We start from the raw sequence: 15041 nt of genomic DNA, 5'->3' as shown, positions 1-15041 counted from the left end.
GCGTCACCTTTTTGTGCTTCGAGGATGTGCCTGAAGCAAGTGCCATTCTCACGCTGTCCTTATTGCCTAGAATCGTTGACAGCGAACTTGCAGGAATTCCGAAGTCTTCAGCAATTGCCGCTTTCTTCCTTCCGCTTTCTGCTTGGGCGATTATTTGAGCTTTTTGCTCAAGGGAAAGAGTTTTGCGTTTTTTCACTTGCGTTGCCATCGTGTCCTGCGGATGAAAACTCGTCGTTGTCGAAGAGAAAGGCAGCGAGTGAACAACGCGACCACGACACAAAGCCAAAATGGCGGAACTGCAATCACGTGATTTCATGCTTAATGTGGCTTTGGATTTGACTTGGACTTCTCGCCAATAAAACTAGTTTCGGTTTCGATTTTGAACGCGAAAATTTCGTTGAAGCGGAAACGCTCTGCAAAAATGGTTCGTTGTGCAGAGAAATTTAGGCCATTAATTCTTATAGGATACTCGCGGGGAATAAAAAATTATTCGTTGTCGCGGAAATTTCGTTGTGGCGGTATTTGTTGTGGCGGGATTCAACTGTAGGTGCCCGGGGACGTGGTAACAGCGAAGCAGCCAGGTGGCGATGGTGAACGTTGCACAACGGTAACAATGACAGATAAGCCCAGTTCACGATGTTCCTAAAAAGCAGCGTCTCGTCGTGGCGGCGCAGTTAGGGTTAAGCGCAGTAGCAGGAAAGTTTCATTGATGCTAACTGCGATGCTGCTGTCTAAAAAAGCATGTGTGCGGCCGCTTTCGCGCTGCTTGTCTGGGCTTGGCTTGGCGATTGCCTCGCTTTCATGGCTTGTTCACGCCAACTAAGACGCTATGGTGGCTACAGCCACCATACGCTAGCTGATCGCCTCGCTCGCGTTTGGCAGGTATATTGGTCATTAACGAAATGCAGCGCGAGAGATAGCACCCGCTATGTGCTTTGCCAGGCTTGCGGACGCGACACCTGTGATTCTTGATTGGGAGTTGTGCGAACGAGAGTGCCCACCTCGCACTCCCGGTACTGCTGCCTCGGGCAGACGCCTACATGCGCGGTTGCACTCGTACCCTTGGTGGTAAGTTTAAGTGCTTTCCTATGTTGCAATCCGATTGCAGGGGATCTCGTCTGTATTTTATAGCTGACCGACTCACTCTGGCTTTGCTGAAGTTATAATAAATAGTGACTGCGCACTTCTATCGTCCCCCTTTGCTTCCACAATGGGCGCAACTGCGATTAGCGACCGATGGCACTGCATCGAAAGTTAAAATGTCTGCTACAAGAGAGATTGTTAACCAGAATGCAAGGATAATTTGTCCTTTATAACTGATTGTCTTCTATGTCCGATGTCTGTTACAAAAGAGGTCCAATTAATGGGAGAGATAGGGCAACCAACCAAGTGGGTGAAGAGTGTCTCTTATAACCGATTGTCTCTTACATCCGTGCCTCTTATAACGGGGTTCAACTGTATCAAGAAAAAAAAAAATGGGGGAGACGCTTGAGCTGTGCCTTTAACTCTTTCCTGTCCGCGGGAAAAGGGGTGGTTTTTGGGTGGTGTCATTAACATTTTTTTTTTAAACAAAACTTGCTTGGTACAGGAGTGTCTAGTATAAGATTGTAGAGGAGTTCCTCTTCACAATGGTATCACACAAGTGGCAATCAACATGTTTATTGATTAACTGATGAAAAAAAGAACTATCAGTAAAAAATTGTAGGTAAATAAAAATACACAAAAGCATCAAAGTTTCTTGATACAAATAAAACAAAAATTTTTCAAAAGATACATTTTTGACAACAGGGACCAATCCAACATTGCAACAAATTCTACCTTTCTGTGTACAGTATTCGCTGAGTTAGGATAGAAAACAATAGTAGAGGTCGACCACTGGCTGTCCTCTAGAGGAAAACACAACTCCCTGCGCTGCCGGCGGCAAGTAATACTATCCAAAAGACGTTTTCGCCTTGCAGGTAAGAGTTGCGACCTTCAGAACAGTGATCTCTTCCGATAAGCGCGCAGCAAAAGCGGAAATCTTTGAGGAACGAATGAGAAACTTATCGATGTTGGCTGTCGATGTTTCGGGTCGGGTTGACGTAGTTTCGCAGTCAGTACTGAAGTCTGAAAAGCTGAATTTGTCTTCCGAGTCATCACTGCTGCTGTTCGCATCCAAAAACGAGCTCTCCGATGCGTCGTCCGCAGAACCGCGCTGCTTCCGCGCAGCAGGAGCGAGCAACATCGACATCATGAAGTAAACAAGGAGCGCTGATCAGCTGACTCCGGAGACCATCTAGACGGACGCGGCATGGTGGAAAAATTTAACCAAAATCAAAACTGAAAGAAGGATTCCTCTATTTCCCATAGGATGACACCACTTGCCAAGGAGCGCTTCGAAAGTGGGAAAATTCGAATCGTGAAGCCATCGATAGTGGGCTATCGATGGAAATAGATTCTGGCAAGAAAGTGTTAAGGATGTGACGGAACAGCGCTAATGGGTACCGCTTGCAAATGCTTGTTCGAGTTCATGCATTTTGCTCGTTACTTAATTTCTAACTTTTTACTTGGTACCTCACAGATATTCACAGTTGTATTGTAACTGATTATAACAGTGAAAAAGCCATGCCACATTTTGCCACATTTTGACATTTTGTTCACAGCGCTGGCAACACCAAAGCCACAATTCTTGGAGAATGGCACCTTTAACATATTAAATTATTCTCGGACAAGCATGGGAGTGCATTGTTGCCAGAGCTATGGCTCTTGGCTCAGTAGCTACTACAAGTGGTTGAAATTAATTCGCAGCCCACCCCAGTGGCATCTTTCATAGGTAGTGTCCAGCCTTGGGTCGCTGACTCCTTATATACCTAACCTGCACTTTGTCTGGAAACCTGTGCAGGCTCTAAAGGCTTCAGTCTCCAGGTTCAGCTGCCTCGTCTCGAGTCATTTGACTTCAAGATACAGACCTGGGACTAGTCAGAACCACTCTTGTGACCCGCTTTTCACGACCACCTGGACTGGACCACTCACAGTGCCGGGAGCCATTGCATAAATTGTTGTTGCTGCAGCTGTGATTCCTGCCACTCCAACTCGGCTTGTCAGAACTGTTCCTCTTCCCCTTTTTTTTCTCTCCCCTCTTTTTTCTTGCACATGCCTAGAGGAGAGTGATTCTCGCGGCCATTAAAGCAAACACTTGCAAGGCGTTCTTGTGCATCGGCTCCGAGAAGGGTTCTTGACTTGACTTCACGTTCACAGCAGTTCACCGTGCTATAGATAAAGCTGACAGGGTGTAGTATGCTGCTTATTCTATGCCTGTTCCCGTCTTACTTCATTTTCATTGTATTCTCCGCACAAAAGGTAGGGACGTGCATTAGCGTAATCGGAGGGTCTGTCTCTATGTATTGTGGTCATGTCAGAGATTCAAGAGAACAGTAGGGTGTCATGAATTATACATAAAGGCAGTTTAGCGCGGGCGAACGCCCTCCTCACTTGAGCGGTTGAACTTTTCCGTGGGTTGGTTTGCGGCAGGGTTGCCAGCTGTTGGATTTTGAGGGATTTTCTTTGTTATACTTGACAGAGTTTCAGCTCCCCTTGATGGAAATTACTTTTGTCATGGCTTTAGTTCTTGTGTGACATATCCACACTCATACTGCACCGCTTGTGTTACACATGTGCAACACAGACAACGGTTTCACAGCGACAGATTCGTGTTGTGAAGGCCTTGAGCCAGTTTTGTATGTGATTCCACTCACTGCAGGTTTCAAGTGGCAGGTTGTTTTAAAATGTGAAAATGAAAACAATTGTAACCATCTTCCTGGTCAAATTTTTAATGTTTATTGTTTACATATTTTTAATTTGAAGCTTTCCATCCTGCTGCCTCTGTGGTCTTTCCATCACTGAATATGTTGCAAGATTGACAGTGGTGCTGATTTGAAGTCCATACCACACTTGTGTTAAGTTGTATATTCTAATCATTGGGATGCTACCAACTGCAGATTGGGAGCTGTGCAATGCATTTAGTACTGTGCACAGCCTTGTATTCGATTGCAATCTTGATTATCTTTGTGGCCTGCACAAAGTTTGTTTTTACCATTCTAGTCATTGAGGCATCGTGGGAAGCTTATGCACTGCATCTTTGAATATTTTTTAGCCGCTCACTTTTATTGCACTGACCAGCCTTAAGATATTTATCTCGAGCCCTGCGTCTTTCATTATCAGTGGGGATTTTTATTGGCCTATATCTCGTTAGCATATTTGTTTGGGTTGACACAAATCGTCAATATGCTTGCAAGGCAGAGCCTTTTTTCTCTGCCTTTTGAGGACAATTTAATTTGAAGGACAGTTTGTGTTGGCAAGTAAACTAAGTTTACAGAACCGAAACACGTTCTCCTGTTGAAGCTATTACTTTTATTTTAAAACAGTATATATTTTTAACGCTTAAGGCAAGTTTCGAACAGAAATGTGCATTTTTAATTTGAAGGACCTTGAATAACAGTTAATTTTATGGCGAGTTTTTCAGGCGCATTTGGTTCATTGATGGTGACGGCATTATGGCTGGCAGAAACTGCGTAGTGAACAGTATGTGAGGATGTCGTCTTGTCATCGAACTATTTAGTGTAACACGGTTGCAGAGGCTGCACCTTTACCTTTTACCCCGCCATGGTGGTGCGGTGCTTCGGGAGCTCGACTGTTGTGCCCAAGGATGCGGGATTTAATCCCGGTAGCTTATTGATGGAGGTGAAACGGAGTGGCACCTGTGTGCTGCGCGCTGACAGTGCATGTTAAAGAACACCAGGTGGCTGAAATGTCCGAAACCCTCCACTACGGCGTCTCTCTCAGCCTGCGCTGCTTTGGGTCGTTAAACCCTACAAACCAAATTAAACTTTTCTACCTTTGTTTTCGTCACTAAGAAAAGTTGTCGCTGAGCACTGACACCTGCATTGCGTTGGTGTTCAGCTTCCTGCCTGAAAGGTGTAAGAAAAGGGTTTGACCACTTCTCTTTTGTATCCTGTGCATTTGTATCCTGCAGATACTGCGCATTTCCTTTCCTGTGAACCAATTATTGTTATTGTCTGCCCTAACGTATCTACTCAGTTTTGAGAATCCTGTGCATTGAAGAGTGCCTCATCTCTTCCTGCGAGTGTTTACAAATATGCTAGTCGTGCCTTTGCTAGTCACTTTATTGATTTTATGACTGCTTGTTTGTTGTCTGGAGACAGCAGTCCTTGTGAGGGCCAAGTGCATGTTGAATGTGCAAAAACAAAGCAAAACATATATAATACAGAAAACAAAAGGCTTTTTTTTTTTTAACCTTGTGGCTGATTGCGACTAGCCGTTTATAAATGCTAGTTCTAAAGGTGGATACAAGTATGCTCAACCTGTGGGATACATATTAAAGAAGTATTGATTCAGGTTGAAGGGGTAAACTTTTGTTTCTAAAATGTTATTGCTGGTTTAGTGAGGAGTGGTTGCTTGATGCCAAAGTAATGTCTATTCTATTGTTTTTGCACAATTTTTTTTTGTGCGGAAGTGATGGTCGGTGCAGTTGAGCATGTCTTTTTTGTGGCCTGAAAGTAGCATTGCCCTATCTTGACTTCAGTTAGTTTTTGTCCCCTTAAACAGATTATTACTATATTTACTCTCATAATGGGGGCACCCAAGCTTATTAATCGAGAAAAGTCACTCATTGATATTTCCCACATTTTTTTTTTATTCCTTAGAGAAGCAAAGCTTTTAAACCAACTGTAAAATCTGTTTAATTTCGAACCTTGCTCTTGGCGCATGATGGCCTGAGTCGCCTATGTGCCATAAAACTCAACACAACACTAATTTGGAAGGCACATACTTTGTGCTGGATAAAGTTTATGCTTTGGGAAAATAAAATGTTTTGAAATGCCAGACTAGTGTCGGTGGTACATTTAATATGCAAGTGTGTTTATTTTGGGAGTAAAATCAGTTTGTGCTCATTTGTGTAATGGGTATTCTGGGACTAAGCTACCTCAGCTTTCTCGCAATGTTTGTCATTGGTGTCCAAATGTCTGAGCACTGCTCTGTTGTGTGCATCAAAATTTCCAGAGTCTAGTTGGGACAAGGCTGCAGGCGCTTGTTTTGTCCAGTATGGCTCTTTTAAGGCAAGGCTAAAAAGTTAGCACTGTTTGTCATCTCTTGAGAATCAATTTCATTTCTTTCTTATCTCTATTTTGTACTGTGTTGCCATGCACCATCATACCACCTTTCGGTGCTTGTTCTAGCGAAGCATTGAATGCCCCTCATTATCCATAAGTTTCATCTTCTATGCTTTATTTGCTTGAGTGCATTTGTATGCAACCTGGGTTTCATGTCTCTCGAACAATCTCATTCTCGGGGCTTGTGGGGAACTTCTTGTGATGGGAGTCTTGTCCAGTGTCCATTCATGCACTTTTTTTTGTTCAAGTGTCTGCAGTTTAAATGTAGATGTTAGCAGTGTATGTAAAATGTGCTTCCAGTGATGTTTTTAGGGCCATTTTTGTTAACCTACACCAGCCTACACCAGCTACACTAGTGCGGCAAAAAGCCATTGGAGGTATAGGAGATTTGCTACACCAGTGTAGGTGCTGTAGGTTAAAAAAGTGGCCCTTTTATTGCACTTTTGCACTATTATTAGTGCAGGACCCATTCCACTCTTTTGTCTTTTTTATGCTGTTATTGTTTTATGGTTTTATTATGAGCTGAATTGGTGAGGACAATAAACTGACCTTTGTTATTTTCAACTCTGAGTGTATGCCGTTATGTTGTAAGTTTACCTGGTTGGCAGACGTATAAGCGTGACTGTTGCTTAGTTGTTGACGTTAATGAGTTAATTCAATTTCTCGCTTCTAACACATGAATAGTATAAGCCGCTTATGATGAGCATATGAATAAACCAAAAGTGCATTGTAGTTAGGAGTGTGTTGTTTTTAAGAAGTTTACGCTGTAAGAGAAATTATCGGTTAAAAGTCTCTCTCAAGGGACTAAGAACTGACCAAAGCATATTTAGAGTTTGCTCATATTAGCGAAGCCTGAAGCACAAAAAAGACGAACGTCAGAGAGATACCAGACAAAGTGCTAACTTGCAACTGATTTTTATTTGGAGCACGGAAGTGCATATACAGAAAAAAGTGTTCCAAAAAGGAAAAATAAGATTAGACTCATCGCACGCTCATACCATTATCATCGAGGAAAGCAATTTCCTTTTCTTTTCTGACAGTTGCATTGATGGAGTCCCGACACACACAACTGCATTCTTGTAAATCAATCTGTGCGGTGCTTGATTTCCACGGTGGAGTAGGCCGTGGTTAAGATGGTGACATCCACGTATAGGGCGTATCACAAATGGGATACTTGATTTAGCTGGGCTCGGAGTTTTAGTAAAGTGATATTAGTAAAGGTGAGGGGACAGCAGCATGTGACGTGTAGTGCTGCAATTGATGTGGCTCCTATTTTCCAAAATAGAGTGGTACTTTAAATTTCAAGCGTCTCCTTGAGGTCGAGAGGGAGACTCGCCCCGAAGAAAGGGTTATTGGGGGTTAAAGGGAGGCGGATATTAATATTGATGGGTTTGTCCGGGTACATATTTTGGATGAAGTGCACCCCTGAAGTCTTCCACTCATCTTGCAGCCGGCGCTTGCACCAACAGTTCTGAATATAAATCGTGAGCCGTGTAGGGCCTGCCCCGTGAAGGCCGGCGAGGAGCTCCATTATGATCTTTCCAGGAGCTGTGCCTCTGCATGCTCTGCGTATAGCTAGGATGGCATCCTGTATTTTTATGGACGGTGAAGTACATATCGAGTTCCTTGATCGTCTGCCCAGTATAGGGAGGGAGTGGTCCGGGTGGACTGGTGCAGGAGTGCTTCTGTTTGATGGTTTGCATCAGAGCTGTACTGGCATTTTTTGCCTTTGAAGTTCAATTTGCGGAGTGGATCTGAGTAACTGTGCTTCGCACTGCATGCATACCCTCTGGTGTATGCATGTGGATGTGATGGAGTGCTTGCCTGGCCAGCAACCAGGGTGGCGGTGCCTTGTGAACGAAACAGTGGACAGCGAGCGTATTCGAGGCATCTGGCTCTGACGACTGCCTGCGCGAAGAGTTGTCGCGTCGTTGCAGCGCTGTGGTCTCTTCCAAGGCTCGACACTACAAGCGGTTCGGGTGCCACTGAGATCAGCACCATATGGTGGCAACCCACCCAGAGTTTCCACCCCCCTCTTCCTTGACTTTCTCCCTTGTCCTCTTTGTTGCTCGTATCGCAGGCCGACATGACCAAGTCATTTACTTTTCTTATCCCCTTATCTCCCCCTCTAAATTCTTATGCATATTTTACTCTCTGTTCCTGGTTCTTTGGCAACATTAAAATATGCCGACCATCTGTGCACTGGCTATGGCAGAGTATCATCCTTGTACATATCTATATAAATAAAGGTTCATTTTACAAAAAGAAAACAAAAGCAAAACATGGTGGCTCAGTGCCCAAGACGTTCGGCTAGGCAACGCAGCCGGGTTCGAACCCAGCCAGTTCTGATTCTAAGATTTCCCGTTCTGAGGGTTTTTTAGTGCTAAAACACTACAAGAGATCATGGTCAGTCACTGGTAAGTCATAGGCTCTATCACTCTCTCTTGGCTGGCGAACTTGAAGGACGTCCCATCGGGATATGTGCGCGTTGGAGCTGGCGAGCCGCTATATACCAGGCCTAGTTTGCCAGGCTCTGACCCTCCGGATTTGTGCTTAAATTTGCACTAGAGATTGAGTTACAGTTGTAGCTGGGTCTTCCTGAGCAATTAGTTCTTGCTCTATACGTTTGCTTTTCTTTTTTCTTTTTTGCGTGCAATCACTCGCAGTCACTGCCGTTGCTTCGAGTATAGAGACGCATTTAAAATGAATACATGCAATCTTTAAGAATTCTTGGCAAAGAAATGAGTTTCTGCCGACCTCGGCTATGTACTGTAATTCGGCACCCTCCGGCGCTACATGCGGAAGGATATTATTGTAGGTTCTGGGCGCGTAATCACGTGACACAAAAGTGACTATGGTCATTGTCACTCCTGCGTACCCTGTCTGTTTTTTTATTATACCCGAGTGGGAGGTTGGCTGCAAGATGTCTCTCAAGTCCAAGCACGGTTTTGAGGTGGAGAAGACGAAGCCGTCCTGCGAGCAAAGCACATAAAAGCACGCACGCTTTTCTTCTTTTTCCTCCCTAGCAGACTATGCTGATAGGATGAAATGTTTCAAACCAGTGTAGGCTTAGATAGCCGCCCTCTGCAAAGCAGGGCAGTATGCACGCTTGCTTCCTTTCTCGATCTCTCTCTTTTTCCCGAGCAGTGAGGTATGGGCTGCAAATTTGGCCTGAGTGGCGCAGCTAGGTATCATCTTGTATAATTTTACAGCTTAATTCCAAACATCAACGTTTATGCGCCCTTGGAAGATATAGGTGGTTAGCAGAAACCTAGAAGTCGGCTTCTCTGCAGAGCAAAAACCCCTTCACCATGGCGGCCTAACCTGTTTTGGGGGCAAAATTTGGGTGCAGTGCAGGAGACGTCTGTTGTGACGATAATGATAACGTCCATATCCTGCACCCCACTGCTTGCTGCTGCAATTATGAGGTTAAGAACCCCTCCGCGAAGCGAGTGCCTCGTGAGTGCCATTATAGCGCCTTCTCCGCCCCTACCGAGTCCAGGCTTTCAATAGCGAAGCCAGGTTTGTCCGTGACATCCGGCTGGACATAGAAGTATTCTGCGCAGCACCCAACTTCTGCTCCGAAAACAGGTTTGGCCGCCATAGTGAAGGGGTTTTTGCTCTGCAGAGAAGCTGACTTCTAGGTTCCTGCAGCCCACCTATATGCTCTCAGTCTTGACAGTTATTTCTTCTCCGCCACTATAAAATGTGTAGGCGCGCGCGTGTGCAAATAACTCATGCGCAGGCACTCGTTATATTTGTGGTCCCGCATGCGGTCAGCACTCTTGCACGTTTTCGTTAGAATATGAAGAAAGCAAATGCACATTCCTTGCGCCGCGCTGCGAAGAAGCAGACTCATGACTCTGAGCATCCCTGCATCGCTTCAAATAGCAGCCACCCAGCCAAACCACCCGAAGAAATAGAACAAAAGCCAAAGATTGCGAACGCACAAAATCGCCGTTCAGTCTACATCATCACGCGTTTAAGCAGCGCGTTTCTGTGCTTCGCTCTCTCCTTTTCCGCATTGCATTTCTGCTTTTTGCGCATTGAGGATCTGCAAAAATATTCCCGCGCGACATGCGCGCCACTCGTGGCACTGAGCGCGTCCCTGTAGGGAAGGCATGGAGATGGCTGGAACAGTCTGACTATAGCTTTTGACACCTGTAGTGTGCTTGGGACCCTGTGCCGTCAGTGCCGTGCTGTGCGCGTTGTCGCGAATGGCCTCTGCGCCTCTTTCTCGATCACAAATGGTGCGTAAAAACAGCCGGACACACTGCTGTGTTGTAGGCTGCAGCAATACATACACGAATTCGCCTGGAACAAAATTTTACGGCTTCCCAACGCGGCATTGGGAGACGGAGCGCCGACAGCGTTGGATTCGGCTTGTTCGTCGCGTCAAGTAAGTTTCAGCTCCGTTTTTTTACCCACATTGTGCTGTAGAAGTAGGCACTTGCTGAAGTCTTTAAATGCATGAAAAGGACGTTTCTTGGCATCTGTCTTTATGCTGCACGTAGTACGTCGGATGAAAGCGTCGTATCTTCGTTCACTGCATGCGCATAGCGCTACTCATTTGTTTTTATGTTTACCTCTGTGCAGCGAAGATGGTACGGCTTGGATGCCTTCGGCGAGATCCAAGATATGCAGCAGACATTTTGTGGGAAATGCAAAATCTAAGGAAGAAGCGCACCCATCCTACGATCCAAGTATTTTCCCCGAAGTCTACAACAGAGCAAGTGCAAATGGTTCTTCCGTACACTATCACAGGCATGTTTACTTTTGTCTCTGGATTCATTGTTGCGCATAGATTGTTGTGGCTTGGATGTTTGATATTAGTTCCGAGAAACCGCGATTTGTTCCGAAAAGTGACAGTTCGTGGCCAGATGAACCCAAATGCTTTGTACATACAGTTCGCCTGCCGTGACGACGCCGGACCTGCACGCCGCTTGAACAATTTACTACGCTGCTCTATTAAATCTATGCCCCCTTCAGAGCGGCGCATTTTTGTTAATACATTTTGTTAGTGGTGGTGCGCGGAGCGTCTCTTCGTTAGCCCAGTGGTCATCCCTTTTATAATTTTTTTTGTAGTTAGCTACTTTCATGATATTTGCAGGCAAAAGGAAAGAGAGACGAAATGTCATAATGATCTGGTTGAAGACGGCCTTCACCTATCGGATTCGGCGGCATCTGCCGCCGACTCTCCACTTTGCGGCGGTGACGAATATGCACCACAAAAGAAATTCGTCGATGTATGTACCCCTTTCTCCAAAGCTTGATATTGCATGCCAGAAAATAAAAAAAAATGCTATCATAATTCACTGTCGTGTTGATTTTTTTTTCTATTTTATGTAATTACAGGAATGGACGATGACCGACGTGGAGGCTGGATGCTTTTCCTGATCCTGTCCACAACATCAAATGGCAACGCAATTTGCTATTGTCCACCAAAGAACGCGGAGTAACCGATGCCGAATTCTGCAACAGAATAGGAAACAGCCGTAGTACTTCGATGGTTTTAAAGCACTTTGCAGCGATGAGGATGCACCTCATTCCTTCACTGTAGTGTCCTTTCAGGTCTTTTCTTTGATTTTAAGTGTTCTTCAACCTGGAACTCAAAGGCTGATCGAACTTTGTGTTGAGGAAAAGCTTCTTTTATCATTGATGAAGTTCAAGCATGCACTTTCCTTTCCGTTCCTAGCTTCACTGTTTTGTATGCATAACACAACGGCAGTTAGAATATTCAAATTTGTTCTTGTTGACATAAAAAGCGCCAGGAAATCTTGGCACTATTGACCGTCACGACTTGCAGTACAGTGTACAATGCTGCCAAGCTTCAAAAAATACAATATGTGCAGGACTATCATAGACTGCAGTTAGCTAGAAACTGAAATGCCGCCGAGTGTGAAGACACAAAACATGTGGTTCTCCCATTACAAGGGTAGATACATGCACCCAATGGTGCAATAACTTTTATTTCAGAGGGCTATGGCTAGAGCACTGCACGGGCTCGGGCTTAAAGTTCTGGACCTGGGCTGGGTACGAGCTTGAATGTGTGAGCATAGGCTGGGCTTCTTTCGGACATGAAATCCCAGCGCTCAAATCATTGAAGTGATTTTGAATAAACCACTAATATAGTACATTTGTTAATAGCGAATGAGGGAAAGCTCATTTATAGATCGAGTTTAGTCATCTGCATGCAGTGGTTTGGAAGTAACTTTGGGTGCGCACTCTTCTCTGCATTCAACAACACAAGCGAAAGCTAAAAGGAAAGTGCGTAAAACCCCGCACCATGCTCTTCTAGAGCAGATATTTAGTAGCGCTGCAGCGCATGACAGATGGCTTGTTTACATGAGCACGCGCCTGTTAAAGTACACAACACGACTAGCTTGGGATATTTCAGCCATCAGTGAGCACACACTGTCAGATCTAGCAGAAGACACTGTTGTATCATTGCGATTTCGTGTTACCGCCAACGACTGGACATATGAAGCCTCATAAGGGCCACTGGAGAAAGGACTTTTAATCAACTGCTCAGCAGGCAGCCGTCTTTGGCCGCCATGGTGAAGGGGTTTTTGCTCTGCAGAGAAGCTGACTTCTAGGTTTCTGCAACCCATCTATACATACTCGGGATTGACGTCAGCGATCATGTTTCCCGCCACGCAGCAGCCCACGAGTTAAGCTACTGCCCACCTCAATTGGCCTTGACCTTCGGTGGGAACATATAGCTACCCAAAGTGGTTATGGCTGAAGTTCCAACTTGACCTAGAAGCCATTTGAAGGTAATCGAAAACATACAGTGACCTTGGCTTTATCTGGCGATCTCGCGTAATGAAGATCGCTTCAAGAGCCTCTGCCAGTGCCACCTTCGTACATCAGGTCACTGAGTAGAGATATGCCTCGTAGGGACTGAACAAGTGGTCGACTGAAACCCGGTGTCCAATTTTGCAAGAAATATATGAAACCGGAGCGCAGCTTCTAAACCGTTTTTTTTTTTATGACGAAATCCTTTCTAGGCTCGTGGACTGCGGAAATGTTCGCAAAAAATATCCGCACGTGAAAAGATCTGTCCAGCGTGAATAGAACCGCTATACCACCAGTCCCCAGCCGAGTGCCAAACCACTAAAACCACGGAGAAATAGAGGCTAAAAGAGCTTATGCCTCAAATCCACCGGGCTGCATAATGCAAGCTCGCTAAAACCCAGCAATCCCCCCCCCCCCCCCTCCACAAAAGTATCAAGATGGGGTTGTAGACAAGGCGGCCATTACTGGACAGCATACACTCCGCACCAGAGCACACTGTCCTCGGAACAAAAACTTTTATGATCGCCTTGATGCAGCATGACTGTCGATCGTTCAGCTTTTCCATTTACTATATAGACCCATCAACATCAATAAATCATAAAGCGCTCTCATAGCCTGAGTCGCTTTGGGACGTTAAACCCCACAAATCAAACCATAAAGCACCGCGAGAAACCGATCGTGATTCTTGTCTAGCGTGGTGATAATAGTAGCGATGACAATGGCGATACAAACAATGATAATGATGATAGTAGCGGTAGCGATAATGATAATGCTAATAGGGACGACAATAACGATGCAGTTTGTAAAAACAGTCCTGTGTGGCTTTCGCCATTTCCGCGCTTATAAGCAGACAAGGTGGGAGGCCACTCATCAGAAAAAGAATTTCAATGTCAAGCACAAAGAAGAAATTAGTGATCTGCATGGAGGATGGTCGTTTTGTATTATAATCAGAGGGTTGAAACGCTTGGAAAAAATTTTTTAACTTTACTATCAGAAATGTACTAAGTTTGCGTCCCATGCCAGCAATCGTAACTCTCGCCGAAACGGAAATTGCTTTTGAAGTTATTGCGTAGAGATGTCAGCTGTGCAATGAAAAAAAAAATTACTATTTCATCAATGTTAGTTTCTTAATGACCTAATTGCCAAAAACAATGGTTTTTAATAATGTTTTCAAAAAGGCAATAGTAATAAAAGTTATTTAAAGATTTTATTTTTCCTGGTTCATTGCACAGCCCAATATATGAAGAGGAAGTGCGCAAAGTTTTAGTAAAATATTTGTTTCGGAGAAAAAAAACGTTATGAATGTTCGCGCCAGGCGAAATGGAAGGAATCTGAGTTTCGAGAAAAAAAAAACAAAGTTTTTACATAGCTACATATGTCATATAGCATTGTCCAGACTGGTTTAAACCAGTTGCATTTGTAGCTCAGATCCTCTTCTCTTTTCTCTTTACTTCCTTTTGCCCATTCATCTGTTCGCTTTTTTACCTTGCGTTTCTTGCAGCTCTGGTAGTGGCGGCAGGATTTCTTGATGGGTGGTTGGTTGCCTGTCAAGCAAGCTTTCGAATACGCTTTCACCTATCCCACGTAGTTGAAGCCAGTTAACAACGAGGTGAATTTTTAGAAATACAGTGGCGAGCAAAAGTGGCACACAACACGCAGACGGTGGCGACGGTCAGAAGAATTGCATCGAAACGCCATAGAGCAATAATAGAGAGATTTAGCATACCGTGATCCGCGATCCGCCACCGTGACACTCTACCGCTCGTGGGCGGGGCGTACAGCTGATTGGTTCCGATGCGCCAGGTCAATGTGCCGACATCAAGTATGTGGCGCCATCTATCGGCATGAAAGTGATCTGAGCATGCGCAATGAAACGCGCGGTGGCGGATCACGGTAGCGTATCGCGGATCACGGTATGCTAAATCTCTCTAATAGAGATTTTAGCTTACCGTGATCCGCCACCGCGCATTCCACTGCGCATGCCCAGACCGCTCTTGACGCCGATAGATGGCGCCACATACTGGATGTCGGCAGACAGACCTGCCGCGTCGGGACCAATCAGCCCCTGCGCGGTAG

The 15041-nt window shown here is 45.0% G+C and overlaps 2 protein-coding genes across 4 annotated transcripts in view; both read left to right on the top strand.

The window, feature by feature from the left end:
- PICK1 (protein interacting with PRKCA 1) overlaps positions 1-6731 on the top strand; it is a 34313-nt gene extending 27582 nt beyond the window's left edge. For all 3 annotated transcript variants that reach the window (XM_084604304.1, XM_084604302.1, XM_084604301.1), the window contains one exon: positions 2882-6731. The gene's annotated coding sequence lies outside the window, so the exon portion shown is untranslated. The remainder of the gene's footprint in view (positions 1-2881) is intronic.
- A 3567-nt stretch (positions 6732-10298) lies between these two features.
- Positions 10299-14673, top strand: LOC146189506 (peroxynitrite isomerase THAP4-like). The gene is made up of 4 exons (XM_084604300.1): positions 10299-10566; positions 10764-10931; positions 11278-11413; positions 11523-14673. Exons 1-4 carry the CDS (start codon positions 10385-10387, stop codon positions 11562-11564), a joined length of 528 nt encoding a protein of 175 aa, XP_084460426.1. The 5' UTR covers positions 10299-10384; the 3' UTR covers positions 11565-14673.
- Positions 14674-15041: the final 368 nt, after the last annotated feature.

The sequence above is a fragment of the Amblyomma maculatum genome, chromosome 5 (assembly GCF_055883805.1).
Source record: "Amblyomma maculatum isolate TAMU_Amacu chromosome 5, ASM5588380v1, whole genome shotgun sequence".
Classification (NCBI taxonomy): domain Eukaryota; kingdom Metazoa; phylum Arthropoda; class Arachnida; order Ixodida; family Ixodidae; genus Amblyomma; species Amblyomma maculatum.
This window is presented reverse-complemented; position numbering and strand designations above follow the sequence as displayed.

Bases quoted from the DNA above. Each gene is read 5' to 3' on its own strand.
- LOC146189506 (XM_084604300.1), top strand. From the start codon at position 10,385: ATGGCCTCTGCGCCTCTTTCTCGATCACAAATGGTGCGTAAAAACAGC. The intron at 10,567-10,763 runs GTAAGTTTCAGC...ACCTCTGTGCAG, and splicing joins CGGCTTGTTCGTCGCGTCAA to CGAAGATGGTACGGCTTGGA. The intron at 10,932-11,277 runs GCATGTTTACTT...TGATATTTGCAG, and splicing joins TCTTCCGTACACTATCACAG to GCAAAAGGAAAGAGAGACGA.